We start from the raw sequence: 18,367 nt of genomic DNA on the forward strand, positions 1-18,367 counted from the left end.
AACCATTCAAGAGATGATTCAAACACATACCCTCTTCAGCAGAAAACACTGTGGTTACTGGGCTAAATGGTCCTTCTCCTTTATTATTATATACACCAACTTTGACTTCATATGGTGAAAATGGCAGGATGCTTTCATTTCTAAAGACATATCTTGGAGTATCAGGAGATGTGACTACAGTCTGTATCCATGTTGTAATGCCAAGAGGTCGAAAAGCAACAACATATCCAAATCCTTCACCGTTTTGTAATTCCTCAGGAACAGGCTGTGCAAAAACAAGGATACAAGTTCATGGGCTATGTACGGTATATTAAAGAGTGCTCCCCTGAGGCCACCTCACAATTTGTACTGTAAGACTGCCTTTAACAACAGAATATGTTGTTAGTAACGTTGCTTGTTTTTCACTAAGTAAATTGGATTGACAGACACTGAATAAATATTTTAAAAAATGTTGGTCACATTTTATATTAAGGTTCCATTTATAAATTTTTTATAAAGGATTAAAATGATTAATTGATATTTGTATGAAAAATTAATAAGTTCATGAGGACAACACTTGCTTATTACTATGGGTTATAACTATTTAACATCTACTGAAGTGAGAACCATCTATAACACATAGTTCTTATGAATGTAACATGTTTATAACATTTATTAACCTTTTATAAACAATTTATAAATGAAACCCTTAATATAAAGTGTTACCCAACTGTCTTCTTTACTCTTATATGCCAGCCTGGGAAGTCCAAAACTAGCAGAATCAAGGAGAAGCTCCAGAATGCCACTGGGAGTGGACAAAATTAAAGGCATACTTCTTCTGCCTGACTCTTCAACAATATTTCTACACTTCTCTTAACATTTGTGCTAAGCCAGAAGTAGTCTCAGGCATGTTAACTATATTTTCTGTTGATTCTGTTCTAAGACAGTAACTAATGGAAGTGAAAGCGGGAAGGAAATATGCATTGCTCACATTATAGAACGTTACCACACTCATATGTCCTAGATGAGATGCTGCTGAATGCAAGGGGGCTGATCTCTGAATGGGAATTTGAATGAAAAGAGTTATTCTTGGAAGAATATCTCTTGCCAGAAAACTTACATCCCATGTTATGACAAGTTCAGACCTGCTGCCTCCTCCCCCACTTACTTCAGATGGAGCTATTTCAGGAACTGTGAAGAAGAAACACATAGTTTAGATAAACATATAGACACATACTAAACAGATGACATTGTATGACACTAATCTATGCTTTGAAGGGAACTCAGAGTTTTACTCAATTTTGTTGCTCAAAACAGGGCAGTTGTTTCTCCACCGTTGTGAAAGAAAGCACCAAGTACTTCCTGCACTCATTTTGCTTGGCACAGAACTTACAGGAGGAGCTCACTGATCTGTAGGATTGCACCCTATGTCACATTTGTGGTTTAAAATTTAAGAGCCCCCGAACAACTTGAGACATGCTACAAGCCATCATGCTGGGTACGCGACACAGACCACTTGTGCAATGCTCTTACTTAGTGTAACTACCACCTTATTGGAATTCATCAACATATTCTCTTGGGACACATGTCTTATATGTACCAGGTGCACCAAGATCAAAAGGGAAGAAGAAAAGCAAAAGTGACAGAACTAACCAAACTAACTTGATCTATGAATGAAAAAAAAATTACAACTATACCTAACCTCAGGATAAAGAAATTAGCAGTAACCTTGCCAGCATGACAGCATTAGATTTTCATGAGAATGATGATTATTGAATAATTCCCTCCCATGTCCTGAGCAGAAGAATATTACTGTTAGATAATCATACGTGCATAATTTATGCTCCAACTCTTTGTATACTCTATAAACATTTATGATGCTGATTAAAAAGAAAATCCCACTCTTCACTTATACTCAAGTTTCCAAGTTTCTCTTCACTTATACTCAAGTTTCCTTGTGTTTCTCAAGCATTAAAAACAGGTCTTGTTGGATAGAGTAATTTTCTAGCCTTGTGCTTTGCTTTCTTCTTTTTTTTTCTAAAGACTCCTTTAATACTTCAGTGCTTCAGAGAAAATGCAACTATTTAGTGACCTTCTCTAGTAATTCCATCCTGTAGTGATTAAAATTGGTTTTCCTTATCTTAGCATGTGAGCACCAGACTGTGTGCTTTGTTATCCATCAGCTGTGAGTATTCAATAGCGCTAAGGGCAGAACATTAAGTGTGTGAGGAAGGCAGCGCTCCCATGAAGTACTGTGTAAACAACTGGTTACTGTCTAGTACAGGGGTGGCCAACCTGCGCCTGAGAAGGAGCCAGAATTTACCAATGTGCATTGCCAAAGAGCCACAGTAATACGTCAGCAGCCCCCCGTCAGCTCACCCTCCTGCCCCCAGTGTCTCCCACCTGCCGATCAGCACTGAACCGTTCATCCCTGCGCCTCCCGCCCGCCGTGATCAGCTGTTTTGTGGTGTGCAGGAGGCGTGGGGGAGTGGGAGGGGGGAAGGAGGAGCATGGGCACAGCAGACTCAGGGGAAGGGGCGGGGGCCTTGGGGGAAGGAGTGGAGCAGGACCAGGGCCTGGGGCAGAGCCAAGGGTTGAGCAGTGAGCACCCTGTAGCACACTGGAAAGTTGGCGCCTGTAAGTCCAACCTCGGAGTTGGCGCCTATGCAAGGAGACGAATATTCACCTCTGAGGAGCTGCATGTTGCTCCAGAGCCAAAGGTTGGCCACCCCTGGTCTAGTACAAATGATGCTTTCTTCTGGTTGAACTAAGTGCAAATGTGAAGCAACCCCCATGTTGAAACTTGCACTGTTGTACTCCTTTATTTAATGAAATAAAGAAATCCCCTCTACATCCATTGAAATCTTTAGCCTCTACATAGCTGACTGAACACAATGAGATCTCAGCATGCTGTAGCATGGACTGGGATTTTGGTTGATGATAGCAGTGGAGCAAGGCCACTCGTTTAGCTGCATGGAAAAATCACAAACAAATTAGTTATGTGCCTTTATATTGGACAGTTCAAAATTTGTATGAAAAGGATCATAGGTCTGAATGCTGTTTTGTAGCCAAGTCATTTTAATTATAAACAAACAAATAGAAAAACCCACTAACCTGCCTCTTCAGTTCTTACTTTTTCTGAGGGTAAACTAGGTTCTCCACCTCCAATTTTGTTATTGGCAACGACACGAAATTCATATTCAACCCAAGGATTTAAATCCACTACCGTGGCTGTGTAAGTGTTTCCATCGATGACATCAGGGACTATTCAATAAAATCGTGGGGCATTAGAAACTTCTCCCTCCCTTAAACAACCATTTCAAATGGATATAGACACTACAAGAAGATTTCTCGTTTTACCTGTTGTGACTCTCTGCCAGCCCACTGAAAATGGTGTTCTCGCCTGAATGGCGTAAGTAGTGACTGGGCTGTGATTATCTACACCCTCTTGCCAAGAGAGCTGAGCTGTGGTATCCGTTATTTCATCCACTTTCACATGTTCAGGAGGGCCAGGGGAGCCTAATACAATCAGAAAGCAGACTGAGAAGTTGGTGGTATGTTGTGAAGGTAGCAAAACCCTCAAATACAGCCCCAACTGATTCCTATTTTACCAGCACTGTGGGAGGAATAAAACAATTTAGCTTGCAATAAAAATACCAGTTTTCACATTTCCTGAACTTCTGTCTGGTATTTTATAGCTGTGAAAACCAAGTTCTGAAATAGTCATTCCAAAACTATAACACAGATGATTGGTTCTTTCAGGGACTTTTGTTCAGCAGGATTCCTCTACCTTTCCAAACGCAATGCCTTTTTCTTTAGTCCTTGATGTCCCCCTTTAATTTACTAATACGGTTCTGTACTCCTCCAATTTGTTATCTAAAGCTGTTTTCTGTATGATGCAGTAATTTTTCAGCACAACATCAGATCAGCACCCTGGACAGCAATTTGCCCAGGTAGCTTCTTGCAGCATGCTGGAAAATCCTGATTCTGTGAGACCCTGCAAGAGATGCTGCTTTTGCCTCACACACAACTAGGGTGACCAGATGTCCTGATCTTATAGGGACAGTCCCAATTTTTCACACTTACTCTCTGGTCTCCCTACACACAACAGGAGAGGTTATTATTATTATTATTATTATGGTGGTGGTAGCACTTAGGAGCCCTAATCATGGACCAGTAATCCATTGTGCTAGGTGCCGCACAAACAGAAGATGAAGACTGGCCTTGCCGAGGGGGTGGGGTGATGAAATGCTCAACAGTTCAGCCACCACTGTAAAATGTCGAGTGCATTTTAAAGTACACTGAATGAATATAGATTTTTGAATTTTCGTCACTCTATTATAGCTGTTTTTCTTGCAATAAGTTCAGCTGGCTAACCAGTAATGAGAGTTTATATGGAGCTACAATTCAATCTCTAACAACTAAAATAAATCTTGAGTTAAAATCAATGCCATCAGATTCCATAATTTGGACTAAATTGTGTCTAGAGGACAGAGCCTAAGGAGTGGCAGGTGTAGGAGTGGGCCACAATTGCCTATCTGCTCCTTTGGTGGAGGTACTGATTCACAACTGCATTTCTACTCGCAAGTTTCTACATCCCTACCCTCCCCCACTAGCTCAACTACCCACTGAGCAGGTGTGAAGCCAGTACTCCTCCCATCGCTCGCTCCTACAGACCCCAAGGAGAGTGTAAGTGGGCGTTCAGAGGTCCAGGCAGGGCTGTGTGTGTGAATGCACATGGCAGGGGGGAAGTATTCATACTCTCCCTTCCTCACTTACATGTGTGTATAGTTCAAGTCACAATCTAGCCCCTTCTATGTTTCACAATGTCAGCTACGAAAGTCATTAGAAAATAAGATCAGCAAAATAGCCAAAGTTTACCTCGTACTATCAGATCTGCTGCCGATGATACACTATCCACTTCTGTCTTTACCATGCAAACGTATTTTCCACTGTGTTTCAGTTGGATGTTTCTAATCATTAAGTCTCCTGATGCACTCTGTTGAATATATAAAGTTGTTATATAATTAGTTGTTAATATCATAGAATCATAGAATATCAGGGTTGGAAGGGACCTCAGGAGGTCATCTAGTCCAACCCCCTGCTCAAAGCAGGACCGATCCTCAATTAAATCATCCCAGCCAGGGATTTGTCAAGCCTGACCTTAAAAACTTCTAAGGAAGGAGATTCCACCACCTCCTAGGTAACGCATTCCAGTGTTTCACCACCCTCCTAGAGAAAAAGTTTTTCCTAATATCCAACCTAAATCTCCCCCACTGCAACTTGAGACCATTACTCCTTGTTCTGTCATCTGCTATCACTGAGAACAGTCTAGAGCCATCCTCTTTGGAACCCCCTTTCAGGTAGTTGAAAGCAGCTATCAAATCCCCCCTCATTCTTCTCTTCCGTAGACTAAACATCCCCAGTTACCTCAGCCTCTCCTCATAACTCATGTGTTCCAGTCCCCTAATCATTTTTGTTGCCCTCCGCTGGACTCTTTCCAATTTTTCCACATCCTTCTTGTAGTGTGGGGCCCAAAACTGGACACAGTACTCCAGATGAGGCCTCACCAATGTCGAATAGAGGGGGACGATCACGTCCCTCGATCTGCTGGCAATGCCCCTACTTATACATCCCAAAATGCCATTGGCCTTCTTGGTAACAAGGGCACACTGTTGACTCATATCTAGCTTCTCGTCCACTGTAACCCCTAGATCCTTTTCTGCAGAACTGCTGCCTAGCCATTCGATCCCTAGTCTGTAGCAGTGCATTGGATTCTTCCATCCTAAGTGCAGGACTCTACACTTGTCCTTGTTGAACCTCATCAGATTTCTTTTGGCCCAATCCTCTAATTTGTCTAGGTCCCTCTGTATCCTATCCCTACCCTCCAGCGTATCTACCTCTCCTCCCAGTTTAGTGTCATCTGCAAACTTGCTGAGGGTGCAATCCACACCATTCCCCAGATCATTTATGAAGATATTGAACAAAACCGGCCCCAGGACCGACCCTTGGGGCACTCCACTTGATACCGGCTGCCAACTAGACTTGGAGCCATTGATCACTACCCGTTGAGCCCGACAATCTAGCCAGCTTTCTATCCACCTTATAGTCCATTCATCCAGCCCATACTTCTTTAACTTGCTGGCAAGAATACTGTTGGAGACAGTGTCAAAAGCTTTGCTAAAGTCAAGGAACAACATGTCCACTGCTTTCCCTTCATCCACAGAACCAGTTATCTCATCATAGAAGGCAATTAGATTAGTCAGGCATGACTTGCCCTTGGTGAATCCATGCTGAGTGTTCCTGATCACTTTCCTCTCCTCTAAGTGCTTCAGAATTGATTTCTGGGAATATATATATATATTACAGCTGAACATATATATATGTAATGCAAGGTTCATGTTCTATTAACTAATAAACAAGCTGTCCAAAATGTCCAGTGTTTCCAAAGTACAGCCGCTCCGTAAGAAGGAGAAAACGTGCTCACCACGTTATAACTAATATGCTTCTGTTGACCTCTGACCTCGTGAACTGATTTTGGGAGGTTTGTATCTAATGAGTTTATCTAATTTATATGTTAAGAAATGTTAAAAATGCCAATTAGGAAAGCAAGTAAAGCTGTAATTTAAATAGGGGGAAAGAGAACATTTATAAAAATATTTGTTACAGACTTTGCAAAAGTATGAGGCCTAGTTAATTAGACAATAGTTAGGGTTATATGACTAAGCAATATGTAACTTGTGATAAACATGTAATCCACAAAAAGTCTGTTTACGCTTGAAATAACAGATTTCTAAGGGATTTCTGGAATACGTACGCGTAAGGTTAACCACATTAATGTGCTGGAAATATTAGCGAATGTATTGACACAAATAGTTTATGTTAGCAATCAGAATGCCAATTATGGTTCCTGGGAATGACATATATGCAAAAGGGGCTGAAACTTAAAAATCAAATACGGTTCCAGAATTGTGGGGTTGTAAGGTCAAGGTGTAGAATAGAAGCGTATGCTCAATCTCTAGTTGGGACATCAGGATGACAGGATTGTGGAAACTTGAATGTCATCCACTTACAGTGCTTCTCCACTTACTTTTCCTTCCATCTTCTCTTCGGATACATCTGGTGGTCTCCATAAGGTTGTGAGTATACACAATGCAGGGGTTGTTTTGGTATTCAGCGTACTGCCAATTTTCCGAATAGCAGGGGTGGGGCTAATAATTGGATAATTGGGAGTTCAGACAATCGAGAAGACAGGAGCCATTGAGCAGTGGGGTGCCCTTCCCCACAACTGGAGGTTCCTCCTCCTTCTTTCAGTCTTGCTCCGCCAGGAGAACTAGACTCCCCTTCCTCGGCCTTTACACCTGCAGGGATTGGGTGTCACCAGCCCTGCAGCAGCACAGTAAGCCCTCTGCTGTCACAGCCCTGCTCAGTCACTCCCATGATTTTACTTGTGATTCACTAATCTCATCTCCTATAATACATTAATGTAGTTGCCTGACTCAAAGGACCTCTTATTAGTCACTTGTGGAGTTTGCATTTTAAATTAATAGAAGGGTGCACTCCTAAGCAGACTCCTAGTATAGTCTAGATATAACAGACTTTTAGAAAAGGTAGCCATGTGAAACTGGTATGAAAAAATTCAACTTCTTCTGTAGGTGTGTGAGTAAAATAGAATGCAACAATGCAAGAGTGGATTGGTTTTAGAGAGTCAATTTTGCTTTCCCCCCCATCAAACTGTTGTGTCCTTACATATTATAAAATTGTAGGTGAGAATCACAAAACTATTTTTTTCTTTCTGCAGACTTTCCATGGTATGTGTTCCATATTTAATGTCACATGAGTACTTTTTTTTTTTTTAAAAAGGAGTTGTACATTTGTAACTCTTTGGCTGAATTCACATGATTTTAAGATTCCCTTGGTGTTATTTTTAGTTTTTAACTGAACATTTCATCCACAGTGCATTCGTCTTTCCTCAGACTGCGCTGTAAGCACTTGCTTTATGTTGATTTCCTCCTGTGTTGTGGAGAGGGAAGACGTGAGTCTTGACTGATAGCTGTAATTTCAAAATGCACCGGGAAGTGTTAGGTTTGCAACTTAAATTTATTTCTGCAGTACTGCTTTAGGGTTTGATCTTTCATTGGATACACTCTTTTCCTTTGTACAGCCACAGAGGAAGATTCTTCAGAAGAAGGGACATCCCCTCTTGCTAGCTGCTGAGTAACTCCTTATAAGGCACTGCATATCCCATCTTCCCAAGAGATGAGTCTCTAAGTCAGTTTCTAGCCTCAGTTGTATGGAGGTAAATCTGGGGTCAAACTGACTCGAAAGGAACTATACTGGATTTATACTCATGGAGCCAAAATCAGAACCTGGTATCTGTGACTCAACCTGATTATAGCCTGGAAATCCTGCCACTTGCAGAAGAATTTTAAACAGGCTGTCCATGGATCATTTACCAGGTAGAAAAGTTCACTACTTGAGGCCCTCTATTCAAGGGTTATTACAGGAGATTCAGCATTGTCTAGAGAGGTAAAGTGGTCTACTGGAGAGGACTCTGGACTGAGAGTCCTAATCATGGTGCTGCTACTGATCTTCTGAGTGACTTTGGGCAAGTCATTCACTTGACCATGCTTCTGTGTCTCTTCCCACCTTTTGTCTTGTGTACTTAGACTGTAAGCTCTTTAGAGAAGGACTGCTTGACTGCGGGTTTGCATTAATCTTGGCTGAAACCTCTAATACCAATACAATATATTATTATTATTATTTATTATTATTAATTATTATTATTGACGTCAACCAGGCCTTAGACAGAAACAATCCAGATGGAGAAGAGTAGTAAAGTAGTTCTGAATGGCTAGAACATTTAATAAAAACACACAGACCAATTAGGCCATTGTAATGCCTTGAAATTAGGCCATCAATGCCTTAGAAAACATGACCTGTGAGGAAAGGTAGAAAGTAGATGTATTTAGTTTACAGAAGAGAAGACTGAGCGGGGACATGATAACAGTCTGCAAATACATAAAAGGTTGCTAGTTTACAGCAAGGGAGATTTAGGTTAGATATTAAGAAAATTTTTCTAACTATAAGAATAGTTAAGCACTGGAACAGGTTACTTAGTGGAGTTTAAGAACAGGATGGTCTATGTATACTTAATTTGCCTCAGCTCAGGGGGTGGACTACATTACCTCTTGAGGTCCCTTCCAGTCCTGCATTTCTACGAACTTTCCACATTTAGAGCTGATCCTGAGCGGTGTCCTCAACTCCCATTGACTTCAGTGGGAGGAAAGGGCGTGGACCACAACTTGTGGAGAGTTGTTCAGCAACCTGCAGGACTGAGGTTGTAGGACCGTAGACTTTTGGACTACCTGCATCTTTAATAGGAGATTCCTCATGGACAGCGCATTTTCAGAGTGTCTAAGTTTGGAGTGCACTGGTGAGAATTAAGTGTTTTATGTTGCAAGAGTCAAACTCATCTGTAAATGTTCTCCACCTCTCAATAGTTATGCAATGTTTTTAATACACCACCTCTTCCTCCCATTTGGTGACTAGCTTCCTCCTCAGGCTGACTTTTATTCTGAATAAGTTGCCCTTCCACAGAATGAAGATATGCCCCCTTTTGGAACAGACACATCCTGGAGGACTTGAGAAGTTTCCTTCTTGTTTACAAAAATCTGTTGACATTCCAGGCATGCTTTAAAGCCCATTTGTCAGGCAGAGGAGTGATGCATCTGAGGGTGGGATTCCTGTCTGTTGGGACCTTTCAGTTATATTGGTCACATGGCTGGTGATTTAATGATGTGTGGGAGATAGGAGAAGTGCCTCTGCTTTGGTGATTGTTGTTTTATAACCCTTATTGCACTTACAGATGTATGCCAAAGTCACTCATAAATGTACGTGAGCACTCTTTGCTAAGGGTTTCTTTGAGACTGCAATCTGAATGAATCAACATTGAAACTCTTTGGGTTGTTTGTTTTATGTTCACAACCATTAGCACTTGTATTTTGATCCTACTATTTCAAGGATCATTTGTTTCCAGAGAGACTGCCCAATATTAAAATACAAGACTCTAAAATAAATTTTACATAAATTTGCAATATTGTTACCGGCTTGTCTCTCAGGGATTATTCCTGCTTCATTCAAGTCAAAAGAAATTTCACTGGTGACTTGAATAAGAGCAAAATCAAGCCTTTACTTTTGATTCCCAGCAATACTACCCACTACCTTTGTGGGTACTATTAATACTACCTTTGTGTAACACAACCTAAAAGCATGTTTTTAACAGCTCCTCTTACTGTACAGGAACAAATAAATGTAATGGTTATGTTCACTAATATAATGCAGATGTAAATCATTACAGGAAAAGAATTTACAAGACAATGTTAACACTGGCTGAAATTCCCCACAATATACTGACGGTATGTCTACACTGCAAACCGGGGTGCATGACTACAATATGTGTAGACCTATCCAAGGTAGCTTTAACCTACTCAGCTTGGGAACCAATAGCAGTGAAGTGATGGCAACACAGGGGCTTCAACATGGGCTGCATAAGCCCACCTGGGACCCTGCAGATGTACTTAGGTGGCTATTGCTGAAGTGCATGCTGCTGTGACTTCACAGCTATTGGTACCTGAGCTAGCTAGATTAAAGCTAATTTGTGTATCTCTGTCTGTGCTGTAATCACATGACCAATAGCAGATTAGACATACCCTGAGACTGAACAATGCAAAGGCAACCTGGAGTCCAGAAACAACCTGATGTGAAGTGCGCATTCAGCACATATTCTCAACATTGCAATTTATCAGCACAAACTAATCTTGTACTAAGCCTTCTACACATAAATTTACCCAGAGGATTGTCAAATAGAATAATTTTACTTTAAATAAAAGTCTGACTGCTCCCTGGATGACAGTTAGAATGGGCTAACCCAAATCCTCTTTTTAGTTGTCGTAAACAATAGAGTGCTGTAGAATAAGTTCCAATATTTTCCATACATTACCTCCCAAATAATAGGTTGCTATCAAAGTCCTGAAATTTCATATAAATCATTCTGGGATACCTTGAAAATACTGGGCCAATATTGCTGCAACATAGTTGGTGCTTTCTACTGTCATTGATCCTTAGAGAGTTTGCAACAGAGTAAGTTTCACTGGCATCTCTGGCCAGCACAATTAAATCTTTGCTAGCGTGGACAAGTTAAGGTGACAGGAAAGTCACCTTCCCTGCTGCACACTACCCTAACCTATGGAACACAAATTGGCAGCCCATACTATACAAGCACCTGTAATGGCATTGTGCTCCACGGAAATTATAAGATAAGGCCAGTGTGGAGTGAACCAGGATGGTCAGGGTTAAAAGGAAATACATGCTTCAGCTTTGTTCTGTGTATGTCTGCAAGTGTAAACGTGTGCTTACTGCTCATGGATGGAATTGGACTGAGAACATAAAAAACTAAATCCATCCTTGCATTTCATTTTGCTGGCTGCAAGACAATTTCAACTGCTGCTGGATTGTCTGAACAGGTGATATCTGACGCAGTTTACAGGCAATCTGTTCACAGTTTCAAAAACGGCTTGATTCGCCGTGCTGCTGCTATGACTCATCTGTCTAACAGAAAAGAGATGTATAACAATGTTATAAACTGGTATTTTTGGGGTCCATATGGAAGAGCTGTATGTTGCATAACAGGTGCTACCATAACATTTCCAAGCGTTGCTATATGTCAAAGATTGAAGGCATGCCACTTCCCTCAAGAATGTTCCAGGAACTCCCACTACATTATTACATCATTGCTCATCTCAAAGAGAAGACATCAATTGAAAAGTTACTTTGCATTTGCTGCAGTCACTGCCAGCCACCACCAAAATTGGCATCTCTACCTATTTTTTCATACAGTGAATAAGAACATAAGAATAGCCACACGGGGTCAGGCCAATGTCCATCTAGCCCAGTATCCTCTCTTCCAACAGTGGTTGGTGCCAGATGCTTCAGAGGGAATGAACAGAACAGGGCAACTTTTTGAGTGATCATTCCCCTATGATCCAGACCCAGATTCTGGTAGTTAGAGGTTACGGACACCCAGACCATGGGGTTGCATCCGTGACCATCTTGGCTAACAGCCATTGATGGACCTATCCTCCATGAACTTATCTAATACTTTTTTGAATCCAGTTATAATTTTGGCCTTCACAACATCCCCAGCAATGAGTTCCACAGGTTAACTGTGTGTTGTGTGAAGAAGTGCTTCCTTATGTTTGATTTAAGCCTACTGCCTATTAATTTCCTTGGGTGACCCTTGGTTCTTGTAAATAATAAAGGAGTAAATAATACTTCCTTATTCACTTTCTCTACACCATTTATGGTTTTATAGCTCTCTATCAGATCCCCCTTAAGTCATATCTTTTCTAAACTGAAGAATCCAAGTTTTTTAAATCTGTCCTCACACAGAAGGTGTTCTGTACCCTTAATCATTTTGTTGCACTTCTCTGTACTTTTTCAGTACTAACGTATATTTTTTTGAGATGGGCGACCAGAACTGCATGCAATATTCAAGATGTGGGGGTACCATGGATTTATATGGTAGCATTACGATATTTACTGTCTTATTCTCTAAACCTTTCCTAATGGTGCCTAACATTCTGTTAGCTTTTTTGACTTTTGCTGCACATTGAACAGATGTTTTCAGAGAACTATCCACAATGAGTAGTAACAGCTAATTTACACCCCATCATTCTGCATGTTTAGCTGGGCTTATGTTTTCCAGTGTGCATTACTTTGCTTTTAACAACACTGAATTTCATCTGCCATTTTGTTTGCCAGTCACTCAGTTGTGAGAGATCTCTTTGTAACTTCACACGCAACTTTGGCCATAACTATCTTGAGTAGTTTTGTACCATCTGAAAAAAACTTTGCCATCTCACTGTTTACCTCTTTTTCCAGATTATATATGAACATACTGAACATCACTGGTCCCAGTACAAATACCTGGAGGACACCTCTATTCTCAAAACTGACCATTTATTCTTACCCTTTATTTCCTGTCTTTTAACCAGTTACTGATCCATAAGAGGACCTTCCCTCTTATCGCAGGACAGCCTACTTTGCTTACGAGCCTTTGGTGAAAGTCCAAGTACACTATATCCACTGGATCAACATAGTCCATATGTTTGTTGGCCCCCTGAAAGAATTCTAGCTAACTGGTGAGGCATAATTTCTTTTCACAAAAGCCATATTGACTCTTCCCCAACATATTGTGTTCATGTGTCTGATAATTCTGTTCTTTACTACACTTTTAATCAAGTTGCCTGGTACTGAAGTTAAGCTTAGTGGCTTTAATTGCCAGGATTGCCTTTGGAGGCCTTTTTAAACCTCGGCGTTACATTAGCTCTCCTCCAGTCATCTGATTCAGAGGCTGATTTCAGTGATAGTTTACATACCACAGTTAGTAGTTCTGCAATTTCATATCTGAGTTCCTTCAGAACTGTTGGGTGAATACCATCTGGTCCTGGTGACTTACTACTGTTTGATTTATCTTTTTGTTCCAAAACCTCCTCTACTGACACCTCAATCTGGGCCAGTTCCTTAGATTTGTCACCTAAAAAAAATAGCTCAGGTGTGGGAATCTCCCTCACATCCTCTGCACTGAATTCATTTAGCTTCTCCACAAAGGCCTTGTCCTCCTTGAGTTCTCGTTTAGCACCTTGATCACCTTGATTGTCCAGCAGCCCCACTAATTGTTTGGCATGCTTCCTGCTTTTAATGGATTTTTTTTAAAAAATGGCTATTTGTGTCTTTTGCTAGTTGCTCTTACAATTTTTTTTTGGCCTGACTAATTATCCTTTTTACACTTGACTTACCAGACTTTATGTTCCTTTCTATTTTCCTCAGTAGGATCTGACTTCCAATTTTTAAAAGGCGTCTTTTTGTCTGAAACTGCCTCTGTTAAGCCATGGTGGTACTTTTCTGGAAAGCTTACTTTTTTTAATTTGAGTTATGCATAGAGTTGGAGCCTCTATTATGGTGTTTTAAAAAACTTTCCATGTAGCTTGCAGGCATTTTCACTCCTATGACTGCTCCGTTTAATTTCCATTTAACTAGCCTCCTTGTTTTTGTGTCACCGCCCTTTTCTGAAGTTAAATGCTACCAGAGTGGGTTTGCTTGGTATTTTACCCCCTACAAGGATGTTAAATTTAATTCCATTATGGTCCCTATTACTGAGCAGTTCAGCTAGACCATATCCTGTGTGCCATTTAGGATTAAATCAAAAATTGCCTCTCCAGGATTAGCTGCTCCAAGAGGCAGTCATTAATGTTGTATAGAAATTTTATCTCTGCATACCATTCTGAGGTGACGTGTTCCCAGTCATTATGGGGATAGTTGAAATCCCCTATTATTATTGGGGAATATGAACTTCAAGTGTATGAATAAGCCATCAGATGCTTTATAAATCAGTATACTGACTCATTTGCTCACTAAGGGCCCTATCTAACTCCCTCTGAAGTCTTTCTATTAAATTCAGTGGGAGCTGGATTGGGCACCTGAGGTAATTTAGTTTGTCTTGTGGATTAACTTCTGTAGTCTCCAGGTAGCAGAGCACCAGTACCCTACCTTGTCCAAACATTAATGACAAGGCTCCTGTTTCCTATACATACCCTCAACTGTTGCTTCCTTATGGCAAATATTCCAGTAAAAAGCTATATATTTTAGAGTTATGAGTTAGCCAATGAAGAATCACTGGGATGAGTCTTGAGAGGTGCTGAACAGGGCTGACTGAAAATTTTCCATCAAAACTGCTTTTTGATGGAAAATTGGATGTTCAACACAGTGAAAAATTTTAAAGAAAGTTGCCTTCCACTGAAAATTTTGACCTTTTCCTGAAAACCAAAAACTTTTCAGCTGGTTTTGATAAAAAACTTTGGGTTCTTGATTTATCTTTTTTGACGAAAGGTTGAAATTTTCACTGGAAAAAAAAATCAGTTTTCCAGTCAGTTCATATCTACCACTGAAGTCCTGTATATTGGAATAACTTCTTTTATCAACGATATTTAACCTTTCCCTTGTAATTTTAATGTGTTTATGTAGAGCCTGGTTAGGTATTTTATTTGAAACTTAGTAAATAAATAATAACTATGCAGCAATACGGCAAGGTAACAGACTGTGAAATCAGAGGATTCAAATTGTGACGTGACAGATGGTCAGCCCAAATTTCCAGAAATTTTTTTATAAAAAATTATAAGATCTACAAAGGTCTCTTTGCTCTCCAAAAGAAACCTAACTTCTCTTGCACGCACTTGTATTTAATCAAGTGCCAATCTGTATATGGATCCTCTTTTATGTCCACTGATTAAATGCTATGCCTTTTGAGAAAATTTTCAAAGGCACAGAAGGGTAGTTCGGCGCCTAAATTCCATTAACTTTCAGTGGGAGTTGGACACCTAACTGATCATTGGTTTCATCAGCAAGAAGGCAGAGCTGTAGGAAACAGAACTTTAATAAACCTACCGAGAAGCCAGTGTTACCTGCTGAGGCTGTCTACAACCACCTGGCTTTGGCAGTTATGGCAAACTTTACCTTTTATGCTTGGATTAAATGGATAATTCCAAAGAGCATTTAAAAAAACAACAACCTTTTAAATGCATTGCATTGTCCCAAATAGCATTTATTATAAAAATATTTACAAGTGGACATGACCCCTGTCCTTCACACAAAAAGATTTTGATAGTATGGTGATGGCCACACTATAAATACATGAAACAAACAGACATAGGAAAAATAAGGGAGGAAGGATGACTTTGGCAATGGACTGAGACTCAGGAGATCTGAGTTCAGTTCCTGGCTCTGCCACAGACTGCATGTGTGACCTCAGGCAAGTCACTTTGGGTATGTCTACACTGCAGTTACACCCGCAGCTGACCCGTGTCAGCTGACTCAGGCTCACAGGGCTCAGGCTATGGGGCTGTAAAAATCACAGTCTAGACATTTGGGCTCAGGCTGGAGACTGGGCTTTGCAATAGGGGAGAGTTCCAGATCCTGGGCTCCAGATCCCAAACCACTTAGACTGCAATTTTACAGCAATTTGCAGTCCAAACCCCACAAGCTCAAGTCAGCTGACGGGCCACCTGCAGGTGTTTAAATGCTGTGCAGATGCATTGGGAACCTAGAATATCACCGGGATTCACAAATTTGAGTAAGGCTTCTACGCTCTCTATACAATGAATGGGGAAATATAGGTGCCTCAGAATGGGATTCACAAAAGCCAGCATGCTAGGCAGCTCCCCACCAAAAATAGCCAATGGGAGATGTCAAGGCAAAGGGTGTTTCCTAAGCCCTGCCCTTCTCAGGTACGGTGCCTCCCTCTGCTTGGGATTCTCAGCTGGAAACCCTCTCTTGGCATTAGGTACTAGTGCCATTTTTGTAAGAAGCTGGGGGTGGAGGAGAAAGAGAGCGAGCTCGCTCATAATTTTTAGCCGAGTGTCTAGGAGACTTACCAGGGATGTGGGAGATCCCCAGCTGAACTACTTTATTATAACAAAACGAAAAGTAAGCTTCAAGCAGTGAAATGGAAAACCTGGAACTTTTCTCCTGTGTGACTAAAAACTAAATAAACCAACTGATTTTATATAGAACTCATCCAAATATGAAGCAATCCTCTTTTGTTTTGTAGAGTCTGGAAGCTTAAAATTTTAGAAGCCAAGTTTGCTCATTCACTGTAATCAACCAACCACTTTGCTAACAAAACAGAGAGCATGACGTTCAGAGACTGACACAATTCAGCGAGTGTCTGAAAATATAGACAAGTATTTTACAAGAGCCAAATGTCTCTGTTAGAAGCCCAGACTGTGGCTTTTGTGATACAGCCCAAAGCAGGGAGTGCTGCATCAGGAGGAGCACTGGAGAACGTGAGAGCTCAATTAACTGCACTGAGCCTTAGAAACAGCTTACGTGGGCCAGATCCTCAGCTGGTGTAAATCAGTATAGCACCATTGACTGCAATGAAGCTATACCAATTTACACCAGCTGAGGATCTGGCCTCAAACTTTTAATCTATTTTCTTATTTACGTACCTGTATCATTCAAATAAATTATTTCAAATTAGGCCAAAATATGCAGATGACATGGGGTCTTATACTGCCTGCTATGTTTATAACATGTCCCAGCACAGACATAGTTTTGGAAAGATCATCCTGGATTTATGCCATGCTTTAGTCTGTACTGTTGAGGGAATATGGTCCTCCCCTATATGAGTTACTGGGGCAGAATTTGCACATTCCAGCTTTAGTCTTGAAGGGAGCTCAAGTTGATAACTGTTGCCTTTGCCTGGGATGGAGAGATGTTTAAATCCTCGTTTAGTTCTTTTGGGGATATGAAGCTTGATGACGATTTTACGGTTACGAATTGGAAATGCCTTTCAGATTTATCAAAGGCTTACACAAACCTTCCAATCATCTTGAGCCCATTTATGAATTTTCCTTTGACACTATGTAATGCCCTTGCATAGTGTCTGGATGCAAAACCAGGTGACACTCAGCAATTTTTATTAAGAGCTGACATAGAGCTACACAGGGGAAGCCATTTGCAGGGCACAGCAAATTTTATCGGTCCTACAAAATGCAGGAACTCTGCTACACATTCTTGAGTCTCTCTCTACTAGCACCTTCATTATTTACATATATACAGGTATAGAGCTCTCTTGTAACAGTTATGTTAAAACTTTGTGTGGGTTTAAACCCAAACCTCAGGGTGAAATTTGAGGTGGTACAAATCTACACAGACAAACTTGACACAAGGTTCAAACAAACTTCTTACCAATCTTGCTCTGTAGAACCGCACAGTTGACACATCTAACTCTGATATTGCTCTCTCTTAGGTGGACTGCATAAGGTCAGAATAAAAGGAGCCCTCTTTGATGCTTATTAATGGAGACTTCAGTAATTACAGGCATGAATCAAAGTGACATTGTTTGGAAAAATATATTTGATGGTTAAGTCAATTGGTGGTTGACTGTGGCAAAGACTAGAACATCAAAGTTGCGCACCACTGAGGAATGCAAACACTGCAGATAACACGGGATACGTCTCATGAAGTACCTATTTAAACAGATTTCTGCTTGGCAGCAAACAACTTGTTTTCAATTTATCTGGATCCTCACCTATGGTTCAAAGAGATATTGTGGTTGTGGACTGTAAATAACTTCCTTAAATTTTTAATTCTTTTGTATTACTGGGCTTCAGGTATCTAATATCTGTATTATGGAATATGTAATTATCATGTATTATGGAATACAGCTCTGTGCCTATAATTCTGAACAACTGATCTCCTTTGGGGAAGGCAATTCTACAATACTAAGGGTATGTCTACCCTGCAGCTGGGAGTGGGCTTCCCAACC

The 18,367-nt window shown here is 40.7% G+C and overlaps 1 protein-coding gene across 1 annotated transcript in view; it reads right to left on the reverse strand.

Annotated features, from left to right (window-relative positions):
- The window catches only part of LOC144267452 (contactin-3-like), a 116,672-nt gene that overhangs the window by 13,798 nt on the left and 84,507 nt on the right, over positions 1 to 18,367 (reverse strand). Inside the window, exons 11-15 of the mRNA XM_077821434.1 lie at positions 4,861 to 4,978; positions 3,340 to 3,498; positions 3,094 to 3,243; positions 1,100 to 1,170; positions 31 to 265 (exon numbers count right to left, since the gene is read on the reverse strand). Coding sequence (XP_077677560.1) covers positions 31 to 265; positions 1,100 to 1,170; positions 3,094 to 3,243; positions 3,340 to 3,498; positions 4,861 to 4,978 — 733 coding nt within the window. The remainder of the gene's footprint in view (positions 1 to 30; positions 266 to 1,099; positions 1,171 to 3,093; positions 3,244 to 3,339; positions 3,499 to 4,860; positions 4,979 to 18,367) is intronic.

Source organism: Eretmochelys imbricata, chromosome 7, assembly GCF_965152235.1.
Source record: "Eretmochelys imbricata isolate rEreImb1 chromosome 7, rEreImb1.hap1, whole genome shotgun sequence".
NCBI lineage: Eukaryota > Metazoa > Chordata > Testudines > Cheloniidae > Eretmochelys > Eretmochelys imbricata.